The sequence below is a fragment of the Hibiscus syriacus genome, unplaced genomic scaffold (assembly GCF_006381635.1).
Source record: "Hibiscus syriacus cultivar Baekdansim isolate YM2019G1 unplaced genomic scaffold, ASM638163v2 tig00010263_pilon, whole genome shotgun sequence".
NCBI lineage: Eukaryota > Viridiplantae > Streptophyta > Magnoliopsida > Malvales > Malvaceae > Hibiscus > Hibiscus syriacus.
The window spans coordinates 533913-557470 of NW_024062210.1; the positions used below are offsets into that span (position 1 = coordinate 533913).

The 23558-nt window shown below is 39.3% G+C and overlaps 3 protein-coding genes across 5 annotated transcripts in view; 2 read left to right on the forward strand and 1 right to left on the reverse strand.

The window, feature by feature from the left end:
• Positions 1-12074, reverse strand: part of LOC120203719 — a 28021-nt gene extending 15947 nt beyond the window's left edge. For both annotated transcript variants that reach the window (XM_039203907.1, XM_039203908.1), the window contains exon 1: positions 12071-12074. The gene's annotated coding sequence lies outside the window, so the exon portion shown is untranslated. The remainder of the gene's footprint in view (positions 1-12070) is intronic.
• LOC120203718 (probable ribose-5-phosphate isomerase 2) lies at positions 54-15973 on the forward strand. Of its 2 annotated transcripts, XR_005523892.1 has the most exons (3): positions 54-1145; positions 12776-12783; positions 15963-15973. XR_005523892.1 is itself a non-coding variant. In XM_039203906.1 (1 exon), the coding sequence occupies exon 1, from the start codon at positions 261-263 to the stop codon at positions 1041-1043; it is 783 nt and encodes a 260-aa protein (XP_039059837.1). In that variant the 5' UTR covers positions 54-260; the 3' UTR covers positions 1044-1293. The 2 variants fall into 2 exon arrangements, 1 of the variants encoding a protein (XP_039059837.1); XM_039203906.1 differs by lacking the exons at positions 12776-12783; positions 15963-15973 and having other exon boundaries at positions 54-1293.
• LOC120203720 (beta-glucuronosyltransferase GlcAT14A-like) lies at positions 3893-22935 on the forward strand. Its single transcript, XM_039203910.1, has 4 exons — positions 3893-4587; positions 21830-21905; positions 21997-22145; positions 22186-22935. Exons 1-4 carry the CDS (start codon positions 4104-4106, stop codon positions 22689-22691), a joined length of 1215 nt encoding a protein of 404 aa, XP_039059841.1. The 5' UTR covers positions 3893-4103; the 3' UTR covers positions 22692-22935.
• Positions 22936-23558: the final 623 nt, after the last annotated feature.

Here is a 23558-nt window from a genome sequence, read left to right on the forward strand (position 1 = left end):
AAACAATTCCCTCCCTCAATTTCCATACAACCAAACATCCCGCCTTTCTCTCAATTTGCCCCAAAACCCTATCTCTTTCTCTTCACCACTCAAACCCATTCCCCTTATCTCTTACCCTTCCTAATATTTTGATCCCCCGACCACAATCTAAGTCTTCCTTTTGCCCCATTTCTCCTTCATTTTTGGCCTTTGATTTATCATCCCATTTTTTCTTAAGAAAATATTCTGTTATTCTTTATCAACCATTAACACTTGAGAGAATGGCGATTGCTTGGTCTAAGAAACCTGCTTCAATGGAGGCTTTATCCTTGTCTCCTCCTATGTCCCCTACCGTCATCCTAACCCAAGACGAATTGAAAAAAATCGCCGCTTACAAAGCCGTCGAGTTCGTCGAATCGGGTATGGTTCTGGGTCTCGGCACCGGTTCCACCGCCAAACACGCCGTGGATCGTATAGGCGACTTGCTCCGTCAAGGCAAGCTCACCAACATCGTCGGGATCCCCACGTCGAAGAAGACCCAAGAACAAGCTCTCTCTTTGGATATCCCGCTCTCAGATCTCGACAGCCATCCCGCCATCGATTTAGCCATTGATGGCGCCGATGAAGTCGACCCGCATCTCAATCTCGTCAAAGGGAGAGGCGGGTCGCTTTTAAGAGAGAAAATGGTGGAAGGAGCTTGCAAGAAATTTGTCTGTATCGTTGATGAATCCAAATTGGTTAAACATTTGGGAGGTAGCGGTTTGGCTTTGCCCGTCGAAGTTGTCCCTTTTTGCTGGAAATTCACTGCAAATAAACTCCAGAACCTATTCGAACGCTCGGGTTGCGTCGCCAAGCTGAGGAATGATTGCGAAGGGAAGCCATTCGTCACGGATAATGGGAATTATATCGTGGATTTGTATCTGAAGAAAGAGTTGGGGGATTTGCAGATTGCAAGCGATGCTATATTGAGGATTGCTGGTGTTGTTGAACACGGTATGTTTCTTGACATGGCAACTACTGTTATTGTTGCAGGTGAGCTTGGAATCACAATCAAGAATAAGTAGAAATCCGTGGAACAAAAATTATTCTGACCCCTTTTAGTATTTGATGAATTAGTATTGGTTTTGGATTACTTTTTGGCATCTTTCGATTGATGATGAGAAGAGATGACTTGTGTATTTTTCAATATCATTTGGAGGCAAATTGTAAGGGAAGATTTAGTTTAGGCATATTAGGATTCTCAAGCAGTTGAGCTATGAGCATGATATATGTCAATTGTTATTATAATTCTTATATTAATATTAGTGTACTTGCAGAATTCAAGCTTGAGAAGCTCGAGCTCGATTTGAATGATCCCGAGTAATTTTGATTCCTATACGTTAGTTTGAACTTGAGTTAAATTCATGTTGAAAATCAATACCGATTAAAATATGCTTGTGAGCTCGAGCATTAGGCTATTTGAATTTCGATTCGTTTGTTATCACTTGAAGCTCAAAACTGTTCACGAACAGTTGGTCGAAGGCAATGTTCATTTACACCCCTTGGCTATTTTGACATGGCATTCGTGACGCATGCTGAATTGGTGATAAGCAACTCTAATTTAACGAGTAATTTGTTGCTTATTATATATTGTTTAACGTGTGAAAGAAGATGAGACTGAATTCTATTGTTTAGTTACTGGGTAGGCTCTCAAGAATAGTTGCCTTTTGGCCTTGTCTTAGCTACTCTCGACTTGTTGAAAGTCTTCTTTTGTTTGAGCACCAAAACGAAACCCACTTTAAATTGAAGACTTTAGAGGAAATTAAGAAAAGTGATGATGTACATATATGGCAATTGGGCAAGCTCTTTGGATTTACACTTTGGATTGGATCTTATTGTAAAATCAGGCGATCCAGAGCGTACCTAATTTCAAGACTATGTTGTGTCATCATCATTTTTCTGCATTGTCTTCAAAGATTGGTTTTATTGTTGCTTGTTCTAACAAAGCCGACCCATGATGGCATCGTCAAGGCATATTCCTAAATCTCTTGTACTCAGGTGAAAGACGACATATAATTGTAGGTGAAATTACAGTTACAAATTCAGAATATTAACAATGACCATTAAAATAAAATAAATGAAACCAGTTTATTATGTAATCTTATGATGTTTTCCAAAGTTGACACGATATTTTTTATATTTGTACATTCAAATGAATGAGAGAAAATTCATTCGATATTATTCTTTTCGGAAGAAAAAGAAGTTGACGGAAGTAGGGGGGTGTAAGAGAGAAGAAAACAGGTGATTGTTGTATACTAAATAAATGGGTGGATGGAGTTCGCTTAGGGGTATAAATGAAGAAAGCTTTCACGAATTGTTCGTGAACTGTTTTTATAATATTTATTTATTAAATTAAATAAATGAGTATGAACAAAATTTTTATGTTCAATAAATAAATAAATAAATGCGAATAGAGGTATGTTCGGTTCATTTAGGTTCATGAATAAACCCGTTCATAAGTTCGTTTACTCAGTTTTTTTATTTTTATTTTTTACATCTTAAATATTGATGAAGATAGGGATTAATTTGAAAATAAGGTGAACTGTGAAGTTCAAACTGTGAAGTCTAAGGAATTTAAGGACTAGTTATATAATTTCATCATTTTTCTTTGATTTGTAAATAAAATGATTAAAATAGAGTGTTTAGTCGGCGAATTGTTAAACGAATAAGTTCAAGAAGGTTAAATGATATTAAAAATAAGAATCTTATATTATATTTAATAAAAATATATATTATTACTTATATTAATGATTTATTAAAATAAAAATATTAGTATAACGTTATATTTTCAACTTATAAATAAATATATTTTAAATATTTAATAATTTAATAATATTATTTTTATAATAATAATAAATAATATTTTAATAAATAATATTTTAATTAAAATATACTGAAATAATATATCAATATTTGATCATAAATAATATTATTTTGAATATTTATGCTTTAAAAGAAAAAAGTTAAAAAAATTACTTACGAAAAAATCAAACCATAAGTCATTTTTTAAAAAATATAAAAATATTAACCGAAAAAAATTAACATTGACTAATTTATTTCTTGCTAATCAAACACTGAAAAAATGAGTAAAATAATTTTTAAAAAATTAATTATATTGAAACAAACATACATAAACATTTAAACACGTCTTTCGTAAATTATGATTATTTAAACGCATCTTTATCTTATATAACTTAAATTCTCATGAATTTGAAAAAAAAATGTATTGAGATGTGATTTGTATGAAATTTATAACATCTTTATTCGTGCCAAGTCCCGAATATATAATTGCTCAAGATATTATCTTATCACTTTTTGTGGAAATCATTGATAATACACATTATATAACCAGTCTAACAGAACTAACTCATTTGTGTATTAAATTACAATAGAGAGAAACAGAAGATATAATATAAAAACGGTAAAGAACTTTCACGATGAAAATTATTCTACAGATGATTAACCTAAAATGAAGAAAAATTATATAAATATCTTCCGTATTTTATTTTATAAAGATTAAACAATTGTTAACTTAAAAAATGGATTATACATCAAACTAATTCATCCATGGAAGTAAACTAGTAATTCAATGATATATGTAGGATTATTACATAGTATTGCAAAGATTATGACATGGAAGTTCTGAATCTTCTTTCTCTTTCGCTCTCTCCACGGAAACCAAATCTAACCTCAAACGGAAGAAAAGAATAAAGTAAACCCTAACCCTAGTTAACCCTTCAACTCCACAACATTTCATTTCACCATCAAAACAAACAAAAGAAATTTAAAATTGTACATATACAACAAAAAGAAAAAAAATAAGTGTTTTTAATCATTTTCAACTGACCTTGCACATAGAGATAGAGTTCATGAATTCACTGTGCTGATCTAGATTTTATGTTCATTCGTCTGAAAGCAAAGATCCCCAAATGCCCATTTCCCAGAACATCTTCGAAATCCAAAATCTAGCACAAATTTTACTTTTGTGATAATCAGTAAACCCATATGCTCAAAATTCAATCTTTGAATCAAAACGCACCCAAAAAAAATTACAATTGTTTCAAATAGCTTGAAACATTGTTGCTATGGGAGCTGAAAAGAAATGGTTTTTCACTTTCTTCTCCACAACGTTTCTCTCCCTTCTCCTCCTCTTACTTTACTCGATATCAGCTTTCAGCTCCCCTAGACCTTTCTTTTCACTTGTCCAACGCGGACCTCATTGTCCTCCGGCATTTGGGTACTATATATTTGGTGGAAAAGGTGATAAAGATCGGATCTTTAGGCTACTGCTTGCTGTCTATCATCCCAGGAATCGGTATTTGTTGCATCTTGGAGCAGAGGCTTCTGATGAGGAAAAGTATAGGTTGACCCTGGCTTTGAAATCCGTACCCGCTATTAGGAGCTTTGGGAATGTGGATGTCAAAGGGAAGCCTGATCGGTTTTCTTATATGGGTTCTACGCATATTGCTGCCACGTTGCACGCTGCTTCTGTTTTGATGAAGGTTGATCGTGGCTGGGATTGGTTTATTACTTTGAGTGCTTTGGATTACCTCTTGGTTACTCAAGATGGTAAACTGTTTGTGCTTCTTGATTATTATTTTTTTGGATTTATTTTGTTCTTTTTTTGTATGGAGTAGTTGGAGAATTGAGATTTTGGTTTTGAGAGAAGTTTCATGCTTTAGTTGAAATTACTTGAAATTTGGATTGATTTGCTTTTATTTTATAAGAAATGGAATTTAAGAGTTTATGATTTAGGTGTTCTTTATGATCAATTGGATTGGTTTAAGATTCTGTATAGGATTTATGTTGCTGTTTGCTGGGAAATCAGTGTTAGCAGTATTAACAGTTGGTCTGAAAACTGGAAAGTGAGTTTTCTTTGAGTAGCTCTTATGGTTAGATTCATTCTGCCAAAGTTTAGTGAAACATTGCAACAAATCGGCTACAATTTCGAATGTTGTACATGATTCAAGGGAAATCTGACTAGTTTATAGTTTCATTTACATTATCATGATTCGTGCTATTACTTCTTGTTTGATTTGCTTAGATGTAGGATTTACTGCTGAATAAAGCGTATGGGTTCAGGCATTGTATATTTTGGGGCAGTTTTTAAATGCAGTAAAAAAAACTGTTAACCGTTCAATCATAGGAGAAATTGTCATAACTCATAATCGGGTCATGAGAATAGATTAAATCTGAAAACATTTAGTAAACCTGCTGTATCTACTGCACATAATACATGCATGGAACTAAGGGTATCGTATCAAGAGACCGGTTGCTTGAAAGTATGTGATGGTTGACATCTTTTTAAGACTTGATTAGCATCTTTTGTTGATTTCAATTTATGGTTCAGGAGGTTATAGTCCTAAATTTTCCTTCCTCTTTTCCCTTCGTGATGCATCTTGTTAATTTCACCCTGTCGCAACCGTCTTTCGGTTGGGCCCCGGAATTGGGCTTCGACTTGAAAAATGTGGATTGGAGTCGCCACCGACCACTTTAAAACGAATTTTAGGTGGGTCGGACACCATCTTACCTGATCTGCGTCTTACCGGAAATATGTCGGGCTCGGGAGTCGATTACAGCCAAGGAAGGATTAGCACCCTTGAACTGCCCTTTCGGTACTATGTAATTTCCAGTTGTCTTTAATTAAGATAATTGAAAGTTAAACTAAAAAGGTAAAACATCGATCTGAACTACTTACCCTTGATTGATTGAAATTCCCTTAACAATACAGACGTTAAAGAACGAAAATAAAAAAATGAAAAATAAGGGAAACAAGAGTGAAGATAAAAATAGTGAAAAAAAGGGTTAATAAGCAGAGTAAAATAAATAAATGAAACATTGATAATCTACATACAACCAACGAATAAATAAATTACAATGAATAAAAAGATAATCATCAAAGAAATAAAAACAAAGTAAAGAAAAAGGTAATCGAATAAAATGTTTGAAATGTACACATAATAATAATAGATATATAAATAAACTATTACAAGTATATACATAGATATATATATGTATATATACATATATATTAAAATATAACATTAAGCAAAAATAATCAATGAAGAAAAAAGTATACATATATAATAATAATAACGTAAATATATATATATATAAATTAGTAAAAAGAAGATAATAGTAATAGTTAAATTAAAAATAATATATACGAATATAATAATTTGTGAAACTCAACAAAAAGTATTAATAGAAAAGAAAAAAAAATATAAAAATATAAATAGATAGGTAAAAAATATACATCCATAAAAAATATAAAAACAAAGAAAATAAAAAAAAGCAAATATGAGTAATATATATATAATAAATAGCATGTAATAAAAGAAAAATAAGTAATGTATATATATAAACTAATAGGAATATAATATATTATAGTGTAAATAAATAAAAAATCCAAATATCTATGTATAAAAGAGTAAATACGAGATATAATAAAATATATATGAGTATAAAGGGGTAAAATGAAACAAAATAAAGTTAGATGGCAGAATCAGAATATAACCAAGGGAATTAAACCGATTTGGGGACCAAATTAAACGTTTTTTTAAAACAGAGGGAGCCAAAATGAAGTTTACCCAACCGGTTTGGGGACCAAATTGAATGTTTTTCAAAACAGAGGGAGCCAAAATGAAGTTTACCCCTTTTAACAAAACACGCGGATCCTTCCCCGGGTCGGGTTGACGCGCGGGTCACCGCACGGGCTATGTATAAAGCCCAAAAACCTTTTTTTTCTCTTCATTTCTCCCTTCCTCGCCCGAGAGCTCTCCTCTCTTTCTCTCGTTTCCTTCATCTGTTCATGCGTGTTCTTCAGAAATGAAGAACACGCCGCCGTAAAATCCCAGACATGGCCACACGCCGCCTCGCCGGCCGCCGTTGGTCGGCGCCGGCCACCGATCATCGGCGGCAAACCCATAAAAAATTGGTTTTTCTGAAAGCCTTTCTCTCCTTTGACTCAAATCTCAAACCTTTTTTTTGAAATAGGCCTCGGGTTTTCGTAGATCTATACAAAACGATCTCGAACGAAAACACCTTTTCATCGGCCAAAAGATTTTTTTCAAAACAACACGATGGACGATAAATTTGACGTGCAAAGGATCAAGCGAACCAAAAGGTAAACAACTAATATACCTCGCTTTTATTTCTTGTTTCGAAATGTTGTACAAGTGTTCTGACTTTCTTTGTGCTTGCTATGGTGACTTTCTGTGTGTATTCGCAGTAATCTCCTCCTAAACTTGTGTGCTTTACATAATATTTATAGCCCAAAACAATGGCTATTTTTAGAGTTTAAATTAAAGTAAAACACTGATGTTGTTTGTTGTTTATTTCTTTGCGTGGCCGAGAGTCCCGGTCGTTGAAGGCGAGACGTGCGGTGATGGGAGTCTTGCCGTGAAACTCGGTGTTGGCCGCGTGAAAAGGTAGCTGAAGCGGCGCTGACGAGGCTAGGGTTTGAGAGCATATGTTTAGGGTTTCTGAAAACCCCACACGTTTGGACTCCTACGTTTGGGTTGTGTACAGTTGGGCCTCGTGTAGCAGGCCTGCAAATGTAACATATTTGTGTGTAAATATGCATGCACCATATGTAAAATATATATATATATATATATATATATATATATATTATAATGTAAATATATTATATAATGTTAAAAAATTTGGTGTCTTCAGCTGCCCCTCTTTGCTCATTATCGTGTAACGAAAATAGAGCAAAGATTAAAAGACACAAATTTTGTCTATATCGAACATTTTCTGTCGTAAAGTTGAAATTGTCGAAATGACTCCCTCTCCGTGAGGTTGAGTTTAAACTGAAAAATGCTGAGCACGAAATCCCTCGTCGTGAAGTTGAAAACGAGCTCAAAGCTTTTTGACAATTGGCCTCTGAATCGTCTCCTGGCTCAAGATACTTCGTCGTGAAGGTGGAACTTGACCTGAAAGCTTCGGTGTTTGCAGATGACTCCTTCGTCTTGAAATTGAGTCAATCTGTTTGTGAAGTTGGAAATGGCTATGGAATTGAGAAATTATTCGTTGACAGTCAGTCGTCCCTTCGTTGTGAAGTCGAGCTTGTGCTGTCTTGAGTCCAATATCCTTTGCTGTGAAGTTGAAATTGGCTCTGACATTGAGATGTTTGTTGACAACCAGCGGTCCCTTCGTCGTGAAGTTGAACTTGCGTTGTCTGGAGTCCAATATCCTTCGTTGCAAAGTTGAAATTGGCTCTGAAATTGAGAGGTGTTTATTGACAACCAGCGGTCCCTTCGTCGTGAAGTTGAACTTGCGTTGTCGGGAGACCAATATCCTTCGCTGTGAAGTTGAAATTGGCTCTGAATTTGAGAAATGTTTGTTGACAACCAGCGGTCCCTTCGTCGTGAAGTTGAACTTGCGTTGTCTGGAGTCCAATATCCTTCGTTGTGAAGTTGAAATTGGCTCTGAATTGGAGAAATGTTTGGTGACAACCAGCGGTCCCTTCGTCGTGAAGTTGAACTTGCGTTGTCTGGAGTCCAATATCCTTCGTTGTGAAGTTGAAATTGGCTCTGAATTTGAGAAATGTTTGTTGACAACCAGCGGTCCCTTCGACGCGAAGTTGAACTTGCGTTGTCTGGAGTCCAATATCCTTCGTTGTGAAGTTGAAATTGGCTATGGGTAAAACCTGCAAAGATATGCATATATGCGATGGTATGGATGTCATGCTCTTAGGTATGCCTAAAATGTATGGGCAACATATGTTATTACGGGCTCTGGAGAGAAATCTTGATTTCCGGTGGCCTGTCGTTGTTGACTCTTGACTTTGAAAGCTTGAAGTTCCGATCTCTGATCTTGAATTCTTCAAATATTTGATGATGATTTTTTTTTTTTTTTTTTTGAAGATGCTCCTCAACCATCTCAAGCATGTGCATGAGCCTTGATCGACTTCTGGGTACCTGTACTTTTCAATGAATCTTTGTACAGTAATATGCGATTATCTTTCATAAAAATAAATAAATCATTAGGTTTAAATCTAATTCAAGATGCTCAAAAGGAATTGGAGGAAAGATGGTCTTTATTCATAAGGGAGGAGAAGGACAAATAATACATGGCAAACATTCTAGAAAACGAATACACAATGATGTGTAAATGAATGTCTTAGATCTTGATAACGTGGGCACTTCTGAGTTGAAAAGCCGTTTGGTGATTTTGAATGCAGCCTTTGCCAAAGGATCTTTGAAAATGCGACAACGTTTGGGAGGGTGCGACATTTCTCCGATTTGTTGGGTTCGTAGAAGATTCATGTGCCGGGATGTTTCCACCGTTGATATCCAAATTGCCCTTTCCGGGTTTTCAACTTGGACCCATCCTTAGTTGCAAGACGCCCTTTGCGGGTTTTCATCTTGAACCCACCTTATTTTCTCTTCTTTTTCCTCTTTTTCTTTTTTTTGATTTAGGGCGCCCTTTCGGGTTTTCACCCTAAACGTTTTTTTTTTTTTTTTTTTTTTTCAACTTAGGACGCCCTCTCGGGTTTTCATCCTAAGCGAAGTATTTCTTGACTGCGTCCGAGTTAATGGGATGTGGCAGCTCAGGTCCGTCCATTTCAGCCAGGATAAGGGCTCCTCCGGAGAAAGCCTTTTTCACGACATAAGGACCTTCCCAATTTGGCGTCCATTTTCCTCGGAAATCTTTCTGGACTGGCCAAATTCTTTTTAGCACTAGATCCCTTACACGGAATATTCTCGGGCGCACCTTTTTGTCGTGTGCTCTGATCATTCGTTTCTGATAGATTTGACCATGATGAATGGCTTTCAGTCTTTTTTCATCTATCAGATTAAGCTGATCATATCTGGATTGTGCCCACTCTGCATCATCTAGTTTGACTTCTGACAAGACCCTGAGAGACGGAATCTCGACTTCAATGGGTAGCACTGCTTCCATTCCGTAGGCTAGTGAAAATGGAGTTGCCCCAGTCGATGTACGTACCGAGGTTCGATAAGCGAACAAAGCAAAAGGCAACTTCTCATGCCAGTCTTTGTAGGTTTCAGTTGTTTTCTCCACTATCTTCTTGATATTTTTGTTTGCTGCTTCTACTGCTCCGTTCATCTTTGGTCTGTAAGCAGTGGAATTGTGATGTTTTATGTTGAACTGTTCGCAAGCAGCACTCATCATCTTGTTGTTCAAGTTTGTTGCGTTATCGGTGATAATCCTTTCAGGTAGACCATACCGACATATAATTTCTTTCTTCAGAAACTTGCAAATAGTGGATTGAGTGACACTGGCGTATGACGCAGCCTCTACCCATTTCGTGAAATAATCAATTGCTACGAGAATGAAACGGTGACCATTCGAAGCCTTTGGATGGATTTGCCCGATAACGTCCATGCCCCACACAGAAAAAGGCCATGGTGACGTCATTACATGAAGTGGATAGGGTGGAACATTTATCTTGTCTCCATAAATCTGACATTTATGACATCTCCTAGCATAGTTGATGCAATCACTTTCCAGTGTGGACCAAAAATATCTGCATCTCATTATTTGTCTTGACATCATATGCCCATTTGCATGTGCTCCACAAACCCCATCATGTACTTCTTCCACTATCATTTTTGCCTCTTCAGCATCGACGCACCTTAACAAAACTTGGTTATGGCTTTTCTTGTATAAAACCTCTCCGTCAAGGACATATCCAGCTGCCAACCTTCTAAGGGTTCTCTTCTCGATTTCAGTGGTTTTTTCTGGATAACTCCGATGCTTGATATACTGCAGAATGTCGTAGTACCAAGGCCTAGTATCTTTCACTTCTTCAATTTGGTAGCAATGAGCTGGATACTCATACGACTGCATGTTAATTGGCATCATTTCAGACTCCCCGCCAGCCTTGAATGTGGCAGCCAAGGTAGCTAAAGCGTCAGCCATTTGATTTTCTTCTCTAGGCACGTAGTGGAAGGTGACTTCGTCGAACTCTTCAAGCAGATCCAACACTAGTTTTCGGTACTCTAACAGCTTCATATCCTTGGTTTCCCACTCTCCTCGGAGCTGATAGATTACTAAAGCTGAGTCTCCATATACCCGCAAAGTCTTTATATTTTGCCCCAGTGCAGCCCGAATTCCCAAGACACAGGCTTCATATTCTGCCATGTTATTGGTACAATCAAAGTTCAGTCTGCTGGTAAATGGGTAGTGACTCCCTTCTGGGGAGACTAGAATTGCCCCAATGCCATGTCCTAGCGCATTTGATGCCCCATCGAAGTGCATTCTCCAGGAACCGTCCGTCGAAATGCTTGCTTCCTCTAAAGATATGGCCATTAAGTCCTCGTCTGGGAAATCAAAGTCCAGCGGCTCATAGCTCTCATCAGTTCTGCTTGCCAAAAAATCGGATATGGCGCTGCCTTTTACCGCTTTTTGGCTCACGTATTCAATGTCAAATTCAGACAAAAGAATCTGCCATCGGGCTAACCTTCCGGATAGAGCAGGTACACCTATCATGTATTTTAGTGGGTCTAACTTGGAAATCAGCCAAGTGGTGTGATACAACATGTATTGTCGAAGTCTTTTTGTAGCCCATATCAGGGCACAACAAACCTTCTCAATAGGAGGATATCGGACCTCGCAATCGGTGAACTTTTTGCTTAAGTAGTAGATGGCTCTTTCCTTCTTCCCAGACTCGTCGTGTTGACCCAGAACACACCCCATGGAGTTCTCGAATATGGAGAGATACAAAAACAGAGGTTTTCCTGGGATAGGGGACATCAGGACAGGAGTGTGAGACAAGTACTCTTTTACCTTCTCAAATGCAATCTGACAATTTTTATCCCATGCTCCAGGGCTATTCTTTCGGAGGAGACGAAAGATGGGGTCACATTTGTCGGTTAACTGAGAGATGAACCGAGCTATGTAGTTTAGTCTGCCCAGAAAACCTCGGACTTCTTTTTGGGTTCGTGGTGGATGTAGATTCTGGATAGCCTTAACCTTATCAGGATCGACCTGTATGCCTCTCCTGCTGACTATAAAGCCTAATAGTTTTCCAGATGTTACCCCGAAGGTACATTTGCTAGGGTTTAGTCTCAGTTGGAACTTTCTCAATCTCTGGAAGAGCTTCTTCAGATTCTTGACATGTTCATTCTCGGTTTGTGCCTTAACAATCATGTCGTCGACATAAACCTCGATTTCTTTGTGCATCATGTCGTGGAACAGGGTCACCATAGCTCTCTGATATGTTGCCCCAGCATTCTTTAATCCGAAAGGCATCACTTTGTAACAGAAAGTTCCCCACATTGTGACGAAAGTGGTCTTCTCCATGTCTTCGGGATGCATCTTGATCTGATTATACCCCGAAAATCCATCCATGAATGAAAAGTAGGCGTTCCCAGCCGTATTGTCCACCAGAGTGTCTATGTGTGGCAGAGGAAAGTTATCCTTGGGACTGGCCTTATTAAGGTCCCGGTAATCGACACACATGCGTACTTTCCCGTCCTTCTTCGGCACAGGCACTATGTTGGCCACCCACTCAGGGTATTTGGCCACTTGGAGAAAACCGGCATCAAATTGCTTCTTGACTTCTTCCTTGATCTTAAGGAGCATTTCTGGTCGCATTCTTCTCAGTTTTTGCTGCACTGGTTTGAATTCTGGTTTGATTGGTAGTTTGTGAACTACCATATCTGTGTCTAGTCCCGGCATGTCTTGATACGACCAAGCAAACACATCTTCGTACTCCTGAAGTAAGATTATCAGGTTTTTTCTTGCTTCAGTCGAAAGAGTTGTGCCGATTTTAACCTCCTTTCGATCTTCCTCAGTGCCCAGATTTAAGATTTCGATCGCCTCCTCATGCGGCAGTATTTGCTTTTCTTCTTTTTCTATCATTCTCAACAATTCGGTAGGTAAGTTGTACTCTTCTTCATTATCGCATTCTTCAAATTCCCCAAGACAAATGGTTGATTCAAAATCCACCTCCGGATCGAGGTCATTAGTGCCCACATTATCGTTATCTGGGAACCTGAAAGGAGGAAGATGTGTATGTGTGAGAGGATAATATCCCACACGTAATGGTCAAGAACTAACTTTGAGAGTAACTGGAAATGGAATACTGAAGGAGATAGATAATGAATAAAAGAAAACTTTGCTTGCCATGGAAAAGAAAAATGCATCCTTTATTAAACTTAAACAAAACATTTATTCACCCTTACAAAAGATCACCTATTGCCCCGGGTATAGGCAAATAGGGATAGTTCGAATATTACTCTGAAAGATTCTTGTAAACCACAGGTAGTTCTTCCACCGACCAACTGCTAGGTACGAATCCATGCGGCAGAGGGCATATCCTGGATCTATCTTCGTTGTCAACATCTTCTGTGGTCACGGCATTAACGTTCAGATCTTCCAGAGCCGTTCGTAACTCGGACATGGTGGTCTCAACCACATAACCACCTGACTTGAATGTTCTGAAGAGCGGCGGGAATGTCATAGGCTTCCATTGGAGTTCGTTTCTAGTCAATCTGGCTAACCTTCTCTCCCGGTTCTTTTGAATTTCCTTTCTCTTTTCATGATAACCGGGCTGAAAACCGAGCCCAAATTGGTCTAATTTTGGGATAGGACGGACAGGGTTGATCATTCCTTGCAAATATTTCCCAAAACCTCTCCCGGTTCTTGCGCCTCGGCCTAAGGTTTGCTTGATCTCCATCCTTGTGCATTTGGAGAGTCGAGGTCTTGGGATTCTTTTTCCTTCTGCCATGAATGTGGCATTCACGAACTCCAAGGAGCGGAACGAACATTCTACCGCTTCCTCGTCTACTTCGATGTATGGAGCCTCTGTGGTCACGCTTGCCACGATATCTTCCTCAGCGTTGATAGTTACCAAGGCCCCGTCAATGACAAATTTAACTTTCTGGTGCAACGTGGAGGGTACTGCACCTGCTTGATGAATCCACGGCCTTCCCAAAAGACAGCTATAGGACGGCATGATATCCATCACAAGGAACTCAACATCATAGGTGGCTGGTCCGATGGTCAATGGTACCTCAATCTTTCCGATTACCTCTCTTTTGGTCCCATCAAATGCTCGGACCACATTCTGACAAGCTCTCATATGAGAGGTATCTATTGGTAGCCTTTTCAATGTAATCAAAGGCATCACGTTCAAGGCTGAACCATTATCGATTAAGACACTTGGTAAAGCGTGCCCTTTACAGTAGGTAGTAATGTGTAACGCCTTCGTTCGGCCTCTTCCTCCTGATGGAATCTCATCATCTGAAAACGAGATGAGATTATCAGCTTGAATATTGTTCACCAGTCGATCTATCTTGCTGACTGGTATGTCTTGTGGCACGAACGTTTGATTAAGGACATTCAACAACGCTTCTCGGTGTGCTTCCGAGCTTAAAAATAATGCTAGCATTGAAGTACGTGTAGGTAAGTTATGGAGCTGTTCTACAATGTTGTACTCGCTGTGCTTCAAGATCTTGAGGAACTCTTTAGCTTCTTCCTCCTTTATAGGTTCATTGACGACTAGCACATCTTCTTTGAATGGCTCCAGTGGTCTTTGCCCCACTTTACTATTACCTCCTCTGGAAGTACTCACCTGACATTCGTACTTCCATGGCACTTGCCGATTGTCCTTATATTGAAAAGGTCACGGTGCGGTGATTACCACCTTGGCTGGTGTTGTCACTGTCATACTTGCCTTAGGGGTAATTATCAAAGGACTACCCCTACCGAATTTTCTATCTGGTGATTCTCCGGTGGCACAAACATCTGCTTCCCAAGAATCTTGAATTTCTTCGTAAAATTCCAACTCCTTTCGATCCATCATGAGCTGGACTAACAATCTGAACTCTGGGCAATCTTGCACTTTATGCCCTTCTTTGTTGTGGTAACCACAATGGTTACCATCTTCGTTTTCTATCGTATCTGAATATGGTGCAAGAAATCCTGCCTTTACCATTTGGCTCCATACCCAAGCCAAAGGAGATTTAACCTCTGAAACACTCAATTTAACTTTCCTGCCCCCTTCGGTAGTAACGGCATTGATTCCTGTCTCCTGATGATTGGGCAAGGGATTCTGGGCGACATTTGGTGCTCCGGAGTTGAAAGTGATCCAATTCTTGTTTCTCATCCGTTGCACAAGTCTCTTGAATGCGAGACAACTTTCAATCGAATGCCCCTGCACACCACCATGGTATTCGCAGTGAGCGCTCTCGTCATACCATTTCGGGTAAGGGGGATTTATTGGATTCATAGGATAAGGCGACACTGCATGAGTGTCGAAGAGCTGTTGGTATAATTCTTTATACGTCATGGGAATGGGGTCAAACTGTTCCCTTTCCCTTTCTCTTCTTGGTTCTCTCTGGTTCTGTCTAGAAGTACCGGATGGTACAGCTGCTGTGGAATTTAAGCTCGAGATCGTAACCCCCTTGCTGACACTGTGGGTGTTTACATTGTTGATCTCTCGCTCCTTGTTTTTCGTGGGAGGCTTTTTACTGGAGTCTCCTCCCTCAATCTTTCCTTGTTTAATGGCCAACTCGATCATTTCGCCGGCCATGACTAAATCTGAAAAACTCCCCGACGTGATTGCTACCAAATGCCCGAAGTAAGGTGCCCTCAGGGTCTGTATAAACAGCTTTCTAGTTTCCTTTTCATCCAAAGGTGGATGAACTTGCACAGATAAATCCCTCCATCTCTGTGCGTACTGTCGGAAACTCTCATTGTGTTTCTTCTCCAGGCTTTGTAACATGACCCGGTCTGGTCTCATATCGTTGATATGCTTATACTGCTCCAGGAAAGACTTGGCTAAGTCTTTCCACGTCTTGATATGAGTTCGGCTAAGCTGGTTGTACCACCGAATAGCTGAACCGGACAGGCTCTCCTGAAAACAATGGATCAGGAGTTGATCATTCCCTCCATATCCTGTCATCTTTCGACAGAACATAGTGATATGGGCTGAAGGGCAGCTGTTCCCGTCGAACTTCTCAAACTCAGGAATTTTAAACTTTGGTGGAAGTACCAAGTCTGGAACTAGGCTTAGCTCCATTGCGTCCACTCCATAGTAATCATGGTCTCCCTGGACCATCTTTATTTGATCTTCTAATATTTTTATCTTTTCTTCCATCTTTTTGGCTTTATCTTCCTCGTCAAAGTCCGGGACATTATAATCATCCGGATGATCATCAGGGATGATTGTAGAAGCTTGTATCTTCACAGCAGGTGCAACTTTCGCTTTGGTAGCAAATGAGTCCCCGGGTAGTGCTGCTTTCCCTTTAGTAGCAGATGCGTCCCCGGATAATATTCCGGGTGAGAGAACCACTTGCGGGGTTGGTGGTATGGCCACCCCCTCGGAAGAGATGCCCCCTGATGCACTAGCTTGCTGTAGACCTGACAACTTGGCTACGATTTGGTCGACCAAGGACTCCTGATTTTTCTTGATGGACTCAAGAGTACTTTCACTGTTCTGAGCCATCTTATCTTCTAGCTCCTTTTGAAGTCTTGCCATGTGTTCTTCGATCTTCTCCATTCTGGCTTCCATTTGTCTCTTTTTTGCTCGAGTATTGTGCGGGTGATGTGTATCTGATGCTTGCGGTGGTAAGCTCGGTGTCTGAGACATGTTCTGTTAGTTAATATGAATGTAAAAACATGGAAAATATAAAATAAACAAACATGAAATATAAAATGCAAGGAATGTAATGTATGATGTATGCAATTGGAGGCATTGATCCAGAAAAGTGTTCATTATTATAAATAATCCTTATTCAGACAAGAATGTTTTATCTTTTTAGAGACATAAAGACAGATTAAAGGTACATTCAGACTAAATCCTCTAGACCCCGAACAGCTTCCAGTAGGTTGACGAGTCTCCTGCCTTCATCTGTCACTGGTTGAATGCCTTGTCGAACCACACCAGCTTCCCTTGCTAGGCCGTGAAGATGACGAGCTGCTTTTTGCACTTGATCCAGGAAATCTCGGATGGTTGCGTCTCGGGCCCTCACCCTTCGTTGTGCTTGTTCCCAACGGAAACGCCATTGTAGTCCTCCGTCGAAAGGCACCATCTGAAGCTCGTTTGCTTGCCTGTTGAATCCATCTATAATAGCTTCTAACTCAGCTATCGTCTTGCCATCTTTCTCATGCTGTTTCTCTAAGTCAGCTACCCGAACTCTCAAGCGTTGGTTCTGATGTTGACTATCTGCCAAGCGTCTTTGGGCAGTCTTTGTTTGTTCTTTCCAAGCTCTCTCATCAGGCCCCTCGAACTTCCTTTTCAGGCTATGAGCTTCGTCTTTCCAGTATTCAGAGGTTACCTTCAACTTGGAGTTATCCTTGACCTTATCTTGATACCCCTTTCTCAAGTCTTCGAGCTCAAAACAGACTCTTTTTTGTTCTTTTTCCAGTTTTTCTGCCCGATCTTTCTGAGAGTCAGCATCAAGCTTCCACTGATAACGTTCAGCTTCAAGTTCCTTTATCCTTTGCTTCAGCTCCTTATTCACGGCTTCAAACTCGGTCCTGGCTATTTCGAGTTCAGAAGGGACATGCCTGAGATGTTCCTCCATGGTCCGGGTGTCATCACAGTTTGGCACAGGGATGTTGTCATTCTTTCTCAATCTTCGCCACTCCACATAATCCGGAGTGAGCATGCTTCTGGCAGCTACAACATCCATCCGGAATACTTTCCTCCACGAATCGGCTGCTTCTTTGATCATCTTTTTATAGCTGTCGCCATGATACTCAAATTCTGACCTAGCTAACCCGCATGTTGCTGGGACAAACTGACGCGCTCCATACTGTCTAAGTGCTAATAACGGAGCGTACCCGACTGCTCCCCAAAGTCCAAGTAAAGTCACAGTGTCAGAGTCACCACATCGAAAAAGAACATCACTGAGGAATAACCAAGGGGCTCTCCAGACAATATCTCGGTCTTGAAGATGCGTAAAGACCTTCATCCATTTTTCTTTCGAAGCGCCTTCATGCCATTTTAAGGTAATAAATTCACCTAGAGGTGAATAGGTGGTGCTGAAACGGCGATAGGCAACCCCGTCAGTCTTCCAGAAGTGGCTGTGAATCCAGACCTGAAGGAGCTGAATGCACCCGGTGAATCTTCCTCCGCCAGTTCTTCGGCAATGGTTGAGCGATCGAAAGGTCTCGGCCAAGATGGCTGGTGCTGGGTTAACTCGTTTAGAAAGTTGCTCAAATAGTTCCACCACGGCAGCGTCAATGCACCCCAAAACCTTCGGAAATATGATCAAACCGTACAGACCCAGTGCAAAAAGGTCTATAGTCTTCCACTCATCAGGGTGGTTTTTCATTAGTTACTTTATATGGATCCACTCGATTCCTTCCCCGCTACCTTTGTGCCGGAGTCGATCAATCACCCACTTTTCATCAACCCCTGCAATCCTGGCCAGTCCGTTCTTGAAGGGCTGACTCTTGATATGTTTAATATATGCCCTCTCTAGTTTGATGCTTTCGCAGTGCAGTAGAGTAGTATACTCTTCGATAGTAGGCACCATGTCTTCCTGATTAAAGGTGAAACAACTATATCCAGGGTTCCAGAATTGAATTAATGCTCGGAGTAAGGGCTCATCAGTCTTGACATGGAGCAAGAGGGCGATATCACCATACCGTTGGTTGAACTTCTGCTTTCTGTCATTCTTCCAACTGTCCCAAATGTTTCGCAGCTCTTGGACATTATTCTGTTTCAGGCTGACAGCGGCATAACTAACCAGTTCTGACACATAGTTTCCCTGAAGACTGTCTCCCTTCTCTTTCTGAGCCTTCTCGGACCATAGTCGTGCCTCAGCGTTTTCAATCTCTTGTATTACAACACCTTTGTCCATTAATTCGAATTATTTTGTGTATAACAAACGCTTTTTAGGGATCAATAGCCTCTTGTAATGATGCAAATGCTAGAAAACAAACACAAAGGAAAAAACGTTAGTAAAATAAAAAATACAAATAAAAAAATGACGGAAGGAAAAAACGTAACAAAAACATGGTTAGGGTAAAAATATCCTAAGTTTTGGAACGTGGTTTCGGGGTAGGCTCTAATTCTTCATGGTCTCCCGGTTTAGGTTTTAAAAAAACGGTACCCGAGTTCTCCTTGTCGGTGCCCCCTTGGGCTTGCCAGACCCTTAGTCCTAAACCCATCACAGACTTGTATGGACTAAGTTAAACTCGAGGGGACACATTCCCTTATGCCCGCACGGTGAATAAATTCACACGAAGACATAAGGTATATGAATCCCGAAGGCTACTTGCTAGGCCCGCACGGTGAATAAATTCACACGAAGGCGTCGCTTTCACCCCCACTTAAAATAGGGTTTGGAGCTCGGGTATAGAGCCTTAGATGAAAAAAACTTTGAAGGCTGAAATCATGAGAAAACGATTAGTCCAACTATTTACTTGAAAATATAATCAAAAGTAAGTAAAAATGATCGAAATATTACCTTAAAATTTAAACTTACTATTTTCGTTAAAAAGACAACTGGAAATTACCTTAGCCTGACTCACTTACCTGGTCCCCAGCGGAGTCGCCAAGCTGTCGCAACCGTCTTTCGGTTGGGCCCCGGAATTGGGCTTCGACTTGAAAAATGTGGATTGGAGTCGCCACCGACCACTTTAAAACGAATTTTAGGTGGGTCGGACACCATCTTACCTGATCTGCGTCTTACCGGAAATATGTCGGGCTCGGGAGTCGATTACAGCCAAGGAAGGATTAGCACCCTTGAACTGCCCTTTCGGTACTATGTAATTTCCAGTTGTCTTTAATTAAGATAATTGAAAGTTAAACTAAAAAGGTAAAACATCGATCTGAACTACTTACCCTTGATTGATTGAAATTCCCTTAACAATACAGACGTTAAAGAACGAAAATAAAAAAAATGAAAAATAAGGGAAACAAGAGTGAAGATAAAAATAGTGAAAAAAAGGGTTAATAAGCAGAGTAAAATAAATAAATGAAACATTGATAATCTACATACAACCAACGGATAAATAAATTACAATGAATAAAAAGATAATCATCAAAGAAATAAAAACAAAGTAAAGAAAAAGGTAATCGAATAAAATGTTTGAAATGTACACATAATAATAATAGATATATAAATAAACTATTACAAGTATATACATATATATATATGTATATATACATATATATAAAATATAACATTAAGCAAAATAATCAATGAAAAAAAAGTATACATATATAATAATAATAACGTAAATATATATATATATAAATTAGTAAAAAGAAGATAATAGTAATAGTTAAATTAAAAATAATATATACGAATATAATAATTTGTGAAACTCAACAAAAAGTATTAATAGAAAAGAAAAAAATATATAAAAATATAAATAGATAGGTAAAAAATATACATCCATAAAAAATATAAAAACAAAGAAAATAAAAAAAAGCAAATATGAGTAATATATATATAATAAATAGCATGTAATAAAAGAAAAATAAGTAATGTATATATATAAACTAATAGGAATATAATATATTATAGTGTAAATAAATAAAAAATCCAAATATCTATGTATAAAAGAGTAAATACGAGATATAATAAAATATATGAGTATAAAGGGGTAAAATGAAACAAAATAAAGTTAGATGGCAGAATCAGAATATAACCAAGGGAATTAACCGATTTGGGGACCAAATTAAACGTTTTTTTAAAACAGAGGGAGCCAAAATGAAGTTTACCCAACCGGTTTGGGGACCAAATTGAATGTTTTTCAAAACAGAGGGAGCCAAAATGAAGTTTACCCCTTTTAACAAAACACGCGGATCCTTCCCCGGGTCGGGTTGACGCGCGGGTCACCGCACGGGCTATGTATAAAGCCCAAAAACCTTTTTTTCTCTTCATTTCTCCCTTCCTCGCCCGAGAGCTCTCCTCTCTTTCTCTCGTTTCCTTCATCTGTTCATGCGTGTTCTTCAGAAATGAAGAACACGCCGCCGTAAAATCCCAGACATGGCCACACGCCGCCTCGCCGGCCGCCGTTGGTCGGCGCCGGCCACCGATCATCGGCGGCAAACCCATAAAAAATTGGTTTTTCTAAAAGCCTTTCTCTCATTTGACTCAAATCTCAAACCTTTTTTTTGAAATAGGCCTCGGGTTTTCGTAGATCTATACAAAACGATCTCGAACGAAAACACCTTTTCATCGGCCAAAAGATTTTTTTCAAAACAACACGATGGACGATAAATTTGACGTGCAAAGGATCAAGCGAACCAAAAGGTAAACAACTAATATACCTCGCTTTTATTTCTTGTTTCGAAATGTTGTACAAGTGTTCTGACTTTCTTTGTGCTTGCTATGGTGACTTTCTGTGTGTATTCGCAGTAATCTCCTCCTAAACTTGTGTGCTTTACATAATATTTATAGCCCAAAACAATGGCTATTTTTAGAGTTTAAATTAAAGTAAAACACTGATGTTGTTTGTTGTTTATTTCTTTGCGTGGCCGAGAGTCCCGGTCGTTGAAGGCGAGACGTGCGGTGATGGGAGTCTTGCCGTGAAACTCGGTGTTGGCCGCGTGAAAAGGTAGCTGAAGCGGCGCTGACGAGGCTAGGGTTTGAGAGCATATGTTTAGGGTTTCTGAAAACCCCACACGTTTGGACTCCTACGTTTGGGTTGTGTACAGTTGGGCCTCGTGTAGCAGGCCTGCAAATGTAACAGATTTGTGTGTAAATATGCATGCACCATATGTAAAAAATATATATATATATATAAATTATAATGTAAATATATTATATAATGTTAAAAAATTTGGTGTCTTCACACCCGTTCTTTTGCCTTGCATACTTTTATTCGTAAATGTATCGACTCTTTTTTTTGTTTTGTTTTATCGCAGATTTGTCTCATGTATTCTCCTCGGTTAGGCGGGACCTCAATTTCCTTGATCATACTAGTGACCTTGGGTGGAAAGGGTAGGGAAAACCCTTTTCATGAATCATTTATATCCTTCCAGTGCAAGTTGTAATAGAAATCTAATGCATACCGGTTTACTTTTGATTGCAGAGGTCAACGGATCCAGCCTATTGTAGTTGATCCAGCGATTTACCTAGCTAGGAGGACCGAATTTTTTCATGCTACCGAGAAACGACCAATGCCGGATGCTTTTAAAATATTCACAGGCAAAGTCTATTACCAATGTTGGTCTGTTGTGTGTGATATAAAAAAATATTACAACTGTTATTTTCTTTGGAGATGCTTATTATTTACATTTTGGTATTGAATTCAGGCTCCCCATGGGTCATCTTAAGCAGATCCTTCTGATGTATTTCAACAATGTTATGTTATCTGAAGAAAGCTATTTCCATTCCGTCATATGCAATTCCCCAGAGTTCAAGAACACCACCGTAAACAGTGATTTAAGATATATGATCTGGGACAATCCTCCAAAGATGGAACCCCACTTCCTCAATGTTTTGGATTATGATCAAATGGCTCAAAGTGGAGGAGCATTGGCAAGACAGTTTAAAAAACACGAACCTCTGTTGGACATGGTTGACAAAAAGATCCTCAAGCGTAATGGACGAAACCAAGTTGCCCCAGGGGCTTGGTGCACCGGCCGGAATAGCTGGTGGTCGGATCCTTGCACGCAATGGGGTGATGTAAACGTCCTAAAGCCTGGACCTCAGGCGAAGAAGTTACAAGAAACCATAACAAACCTTCTCGATGACTGGAGTTCACAGTCTAATCAATGCACGTGAAGGAAACTGTGAACTAGAAGGTGAATATTTCGGATACTCGAAGCCATTCTTGTTGCTTCTGGGTTCCATCGAAGGTTCAAAAGTATACCATCGAATGAGATTCTTTCTCGGGCGTCTGTAAGACTAATTTTTTAGGGTTCCTTAATTCACAGGCTAAGATTTTAAAGCAAGTGAATTGAGTTGGTAGGTTAAGGGGTTAGTATTTAATGATGAAAAGCCACACCAGAAGACTCTTCAATAAGGAAAAGAGGACCTCCCTTTTGCGTGCTGCAATTGTACGTTCTATAAACACTAATTTTTCATTTTACTTAAATTATTTTTATTAAAATTATTATTATTATTATTATTATAAATATTATGATTATTAAATACTATTATTATTTACAAGCCCAAATCAGAACCCAAAGGCCCATTTATAAATCAAAACCTAGATAACCCAATTATAACCCTAAACCTAATTAGGGTTTCTATCTCAACACCCAGCCATCGCATATCCTCAACCGTTGGATCTAATCTGATCTAACGACCCTTATACAGTCCAGAAAAGAAACCCTAGGGTATCATAACCCTAGGGCCACGTCCCAGCCGTCGCTGCTTCCAGAAGACTCCAACCGCCTCTCCAGCTTCCATACGCCGCTGCCAAGGCCACGCCACTGCCAGGTGCTCAACTCCGATGATGCCACCACGCCGTCGTCTCGCTAAATACTCTAGAAGCAGCCCCACGTCGAAGCCCTATGGTGAGTCACCACCATAGCTAGGTGACTCACCGCCAAGAGCTCTATTATCCGATCCAAGGCGAGCTCGGTGGTGGCTATAAAAGCCACCACACCTGCAAAACAAAAACAGGGAGACACAGACAACAAGCAA

Coding starts and splice junctions, on each gene's coding strand:
- LOC120203720 (XM_039203910.1), top strand. CDS start 4,104: ATGGGAGCTGAAAAGAAATGGTTTTTCACTTTCTTCTCCACAACGTTT. Junction 4,588..21,829: donor CCTCTTGGTTACTCAAGATG/GTAAACTGTTTG, acceptor GTTTTATCGCAG/ATTTGTCTCATGTATTCTCC. Junction 21,906..21,996: donor AGTGACCTTGGGTGGAAAGG/GTAGGGAAAACC, acceptor TTTTGATTGCAG/AGGTCAACGGATCCAGCCTA.
- LOC120203718 (XM_039203906.1), top strand. CDS start 261: ATGGCGATTGCTTGGTCTAAGAAACCTGCTTCAATGGAGGCTTTATCC.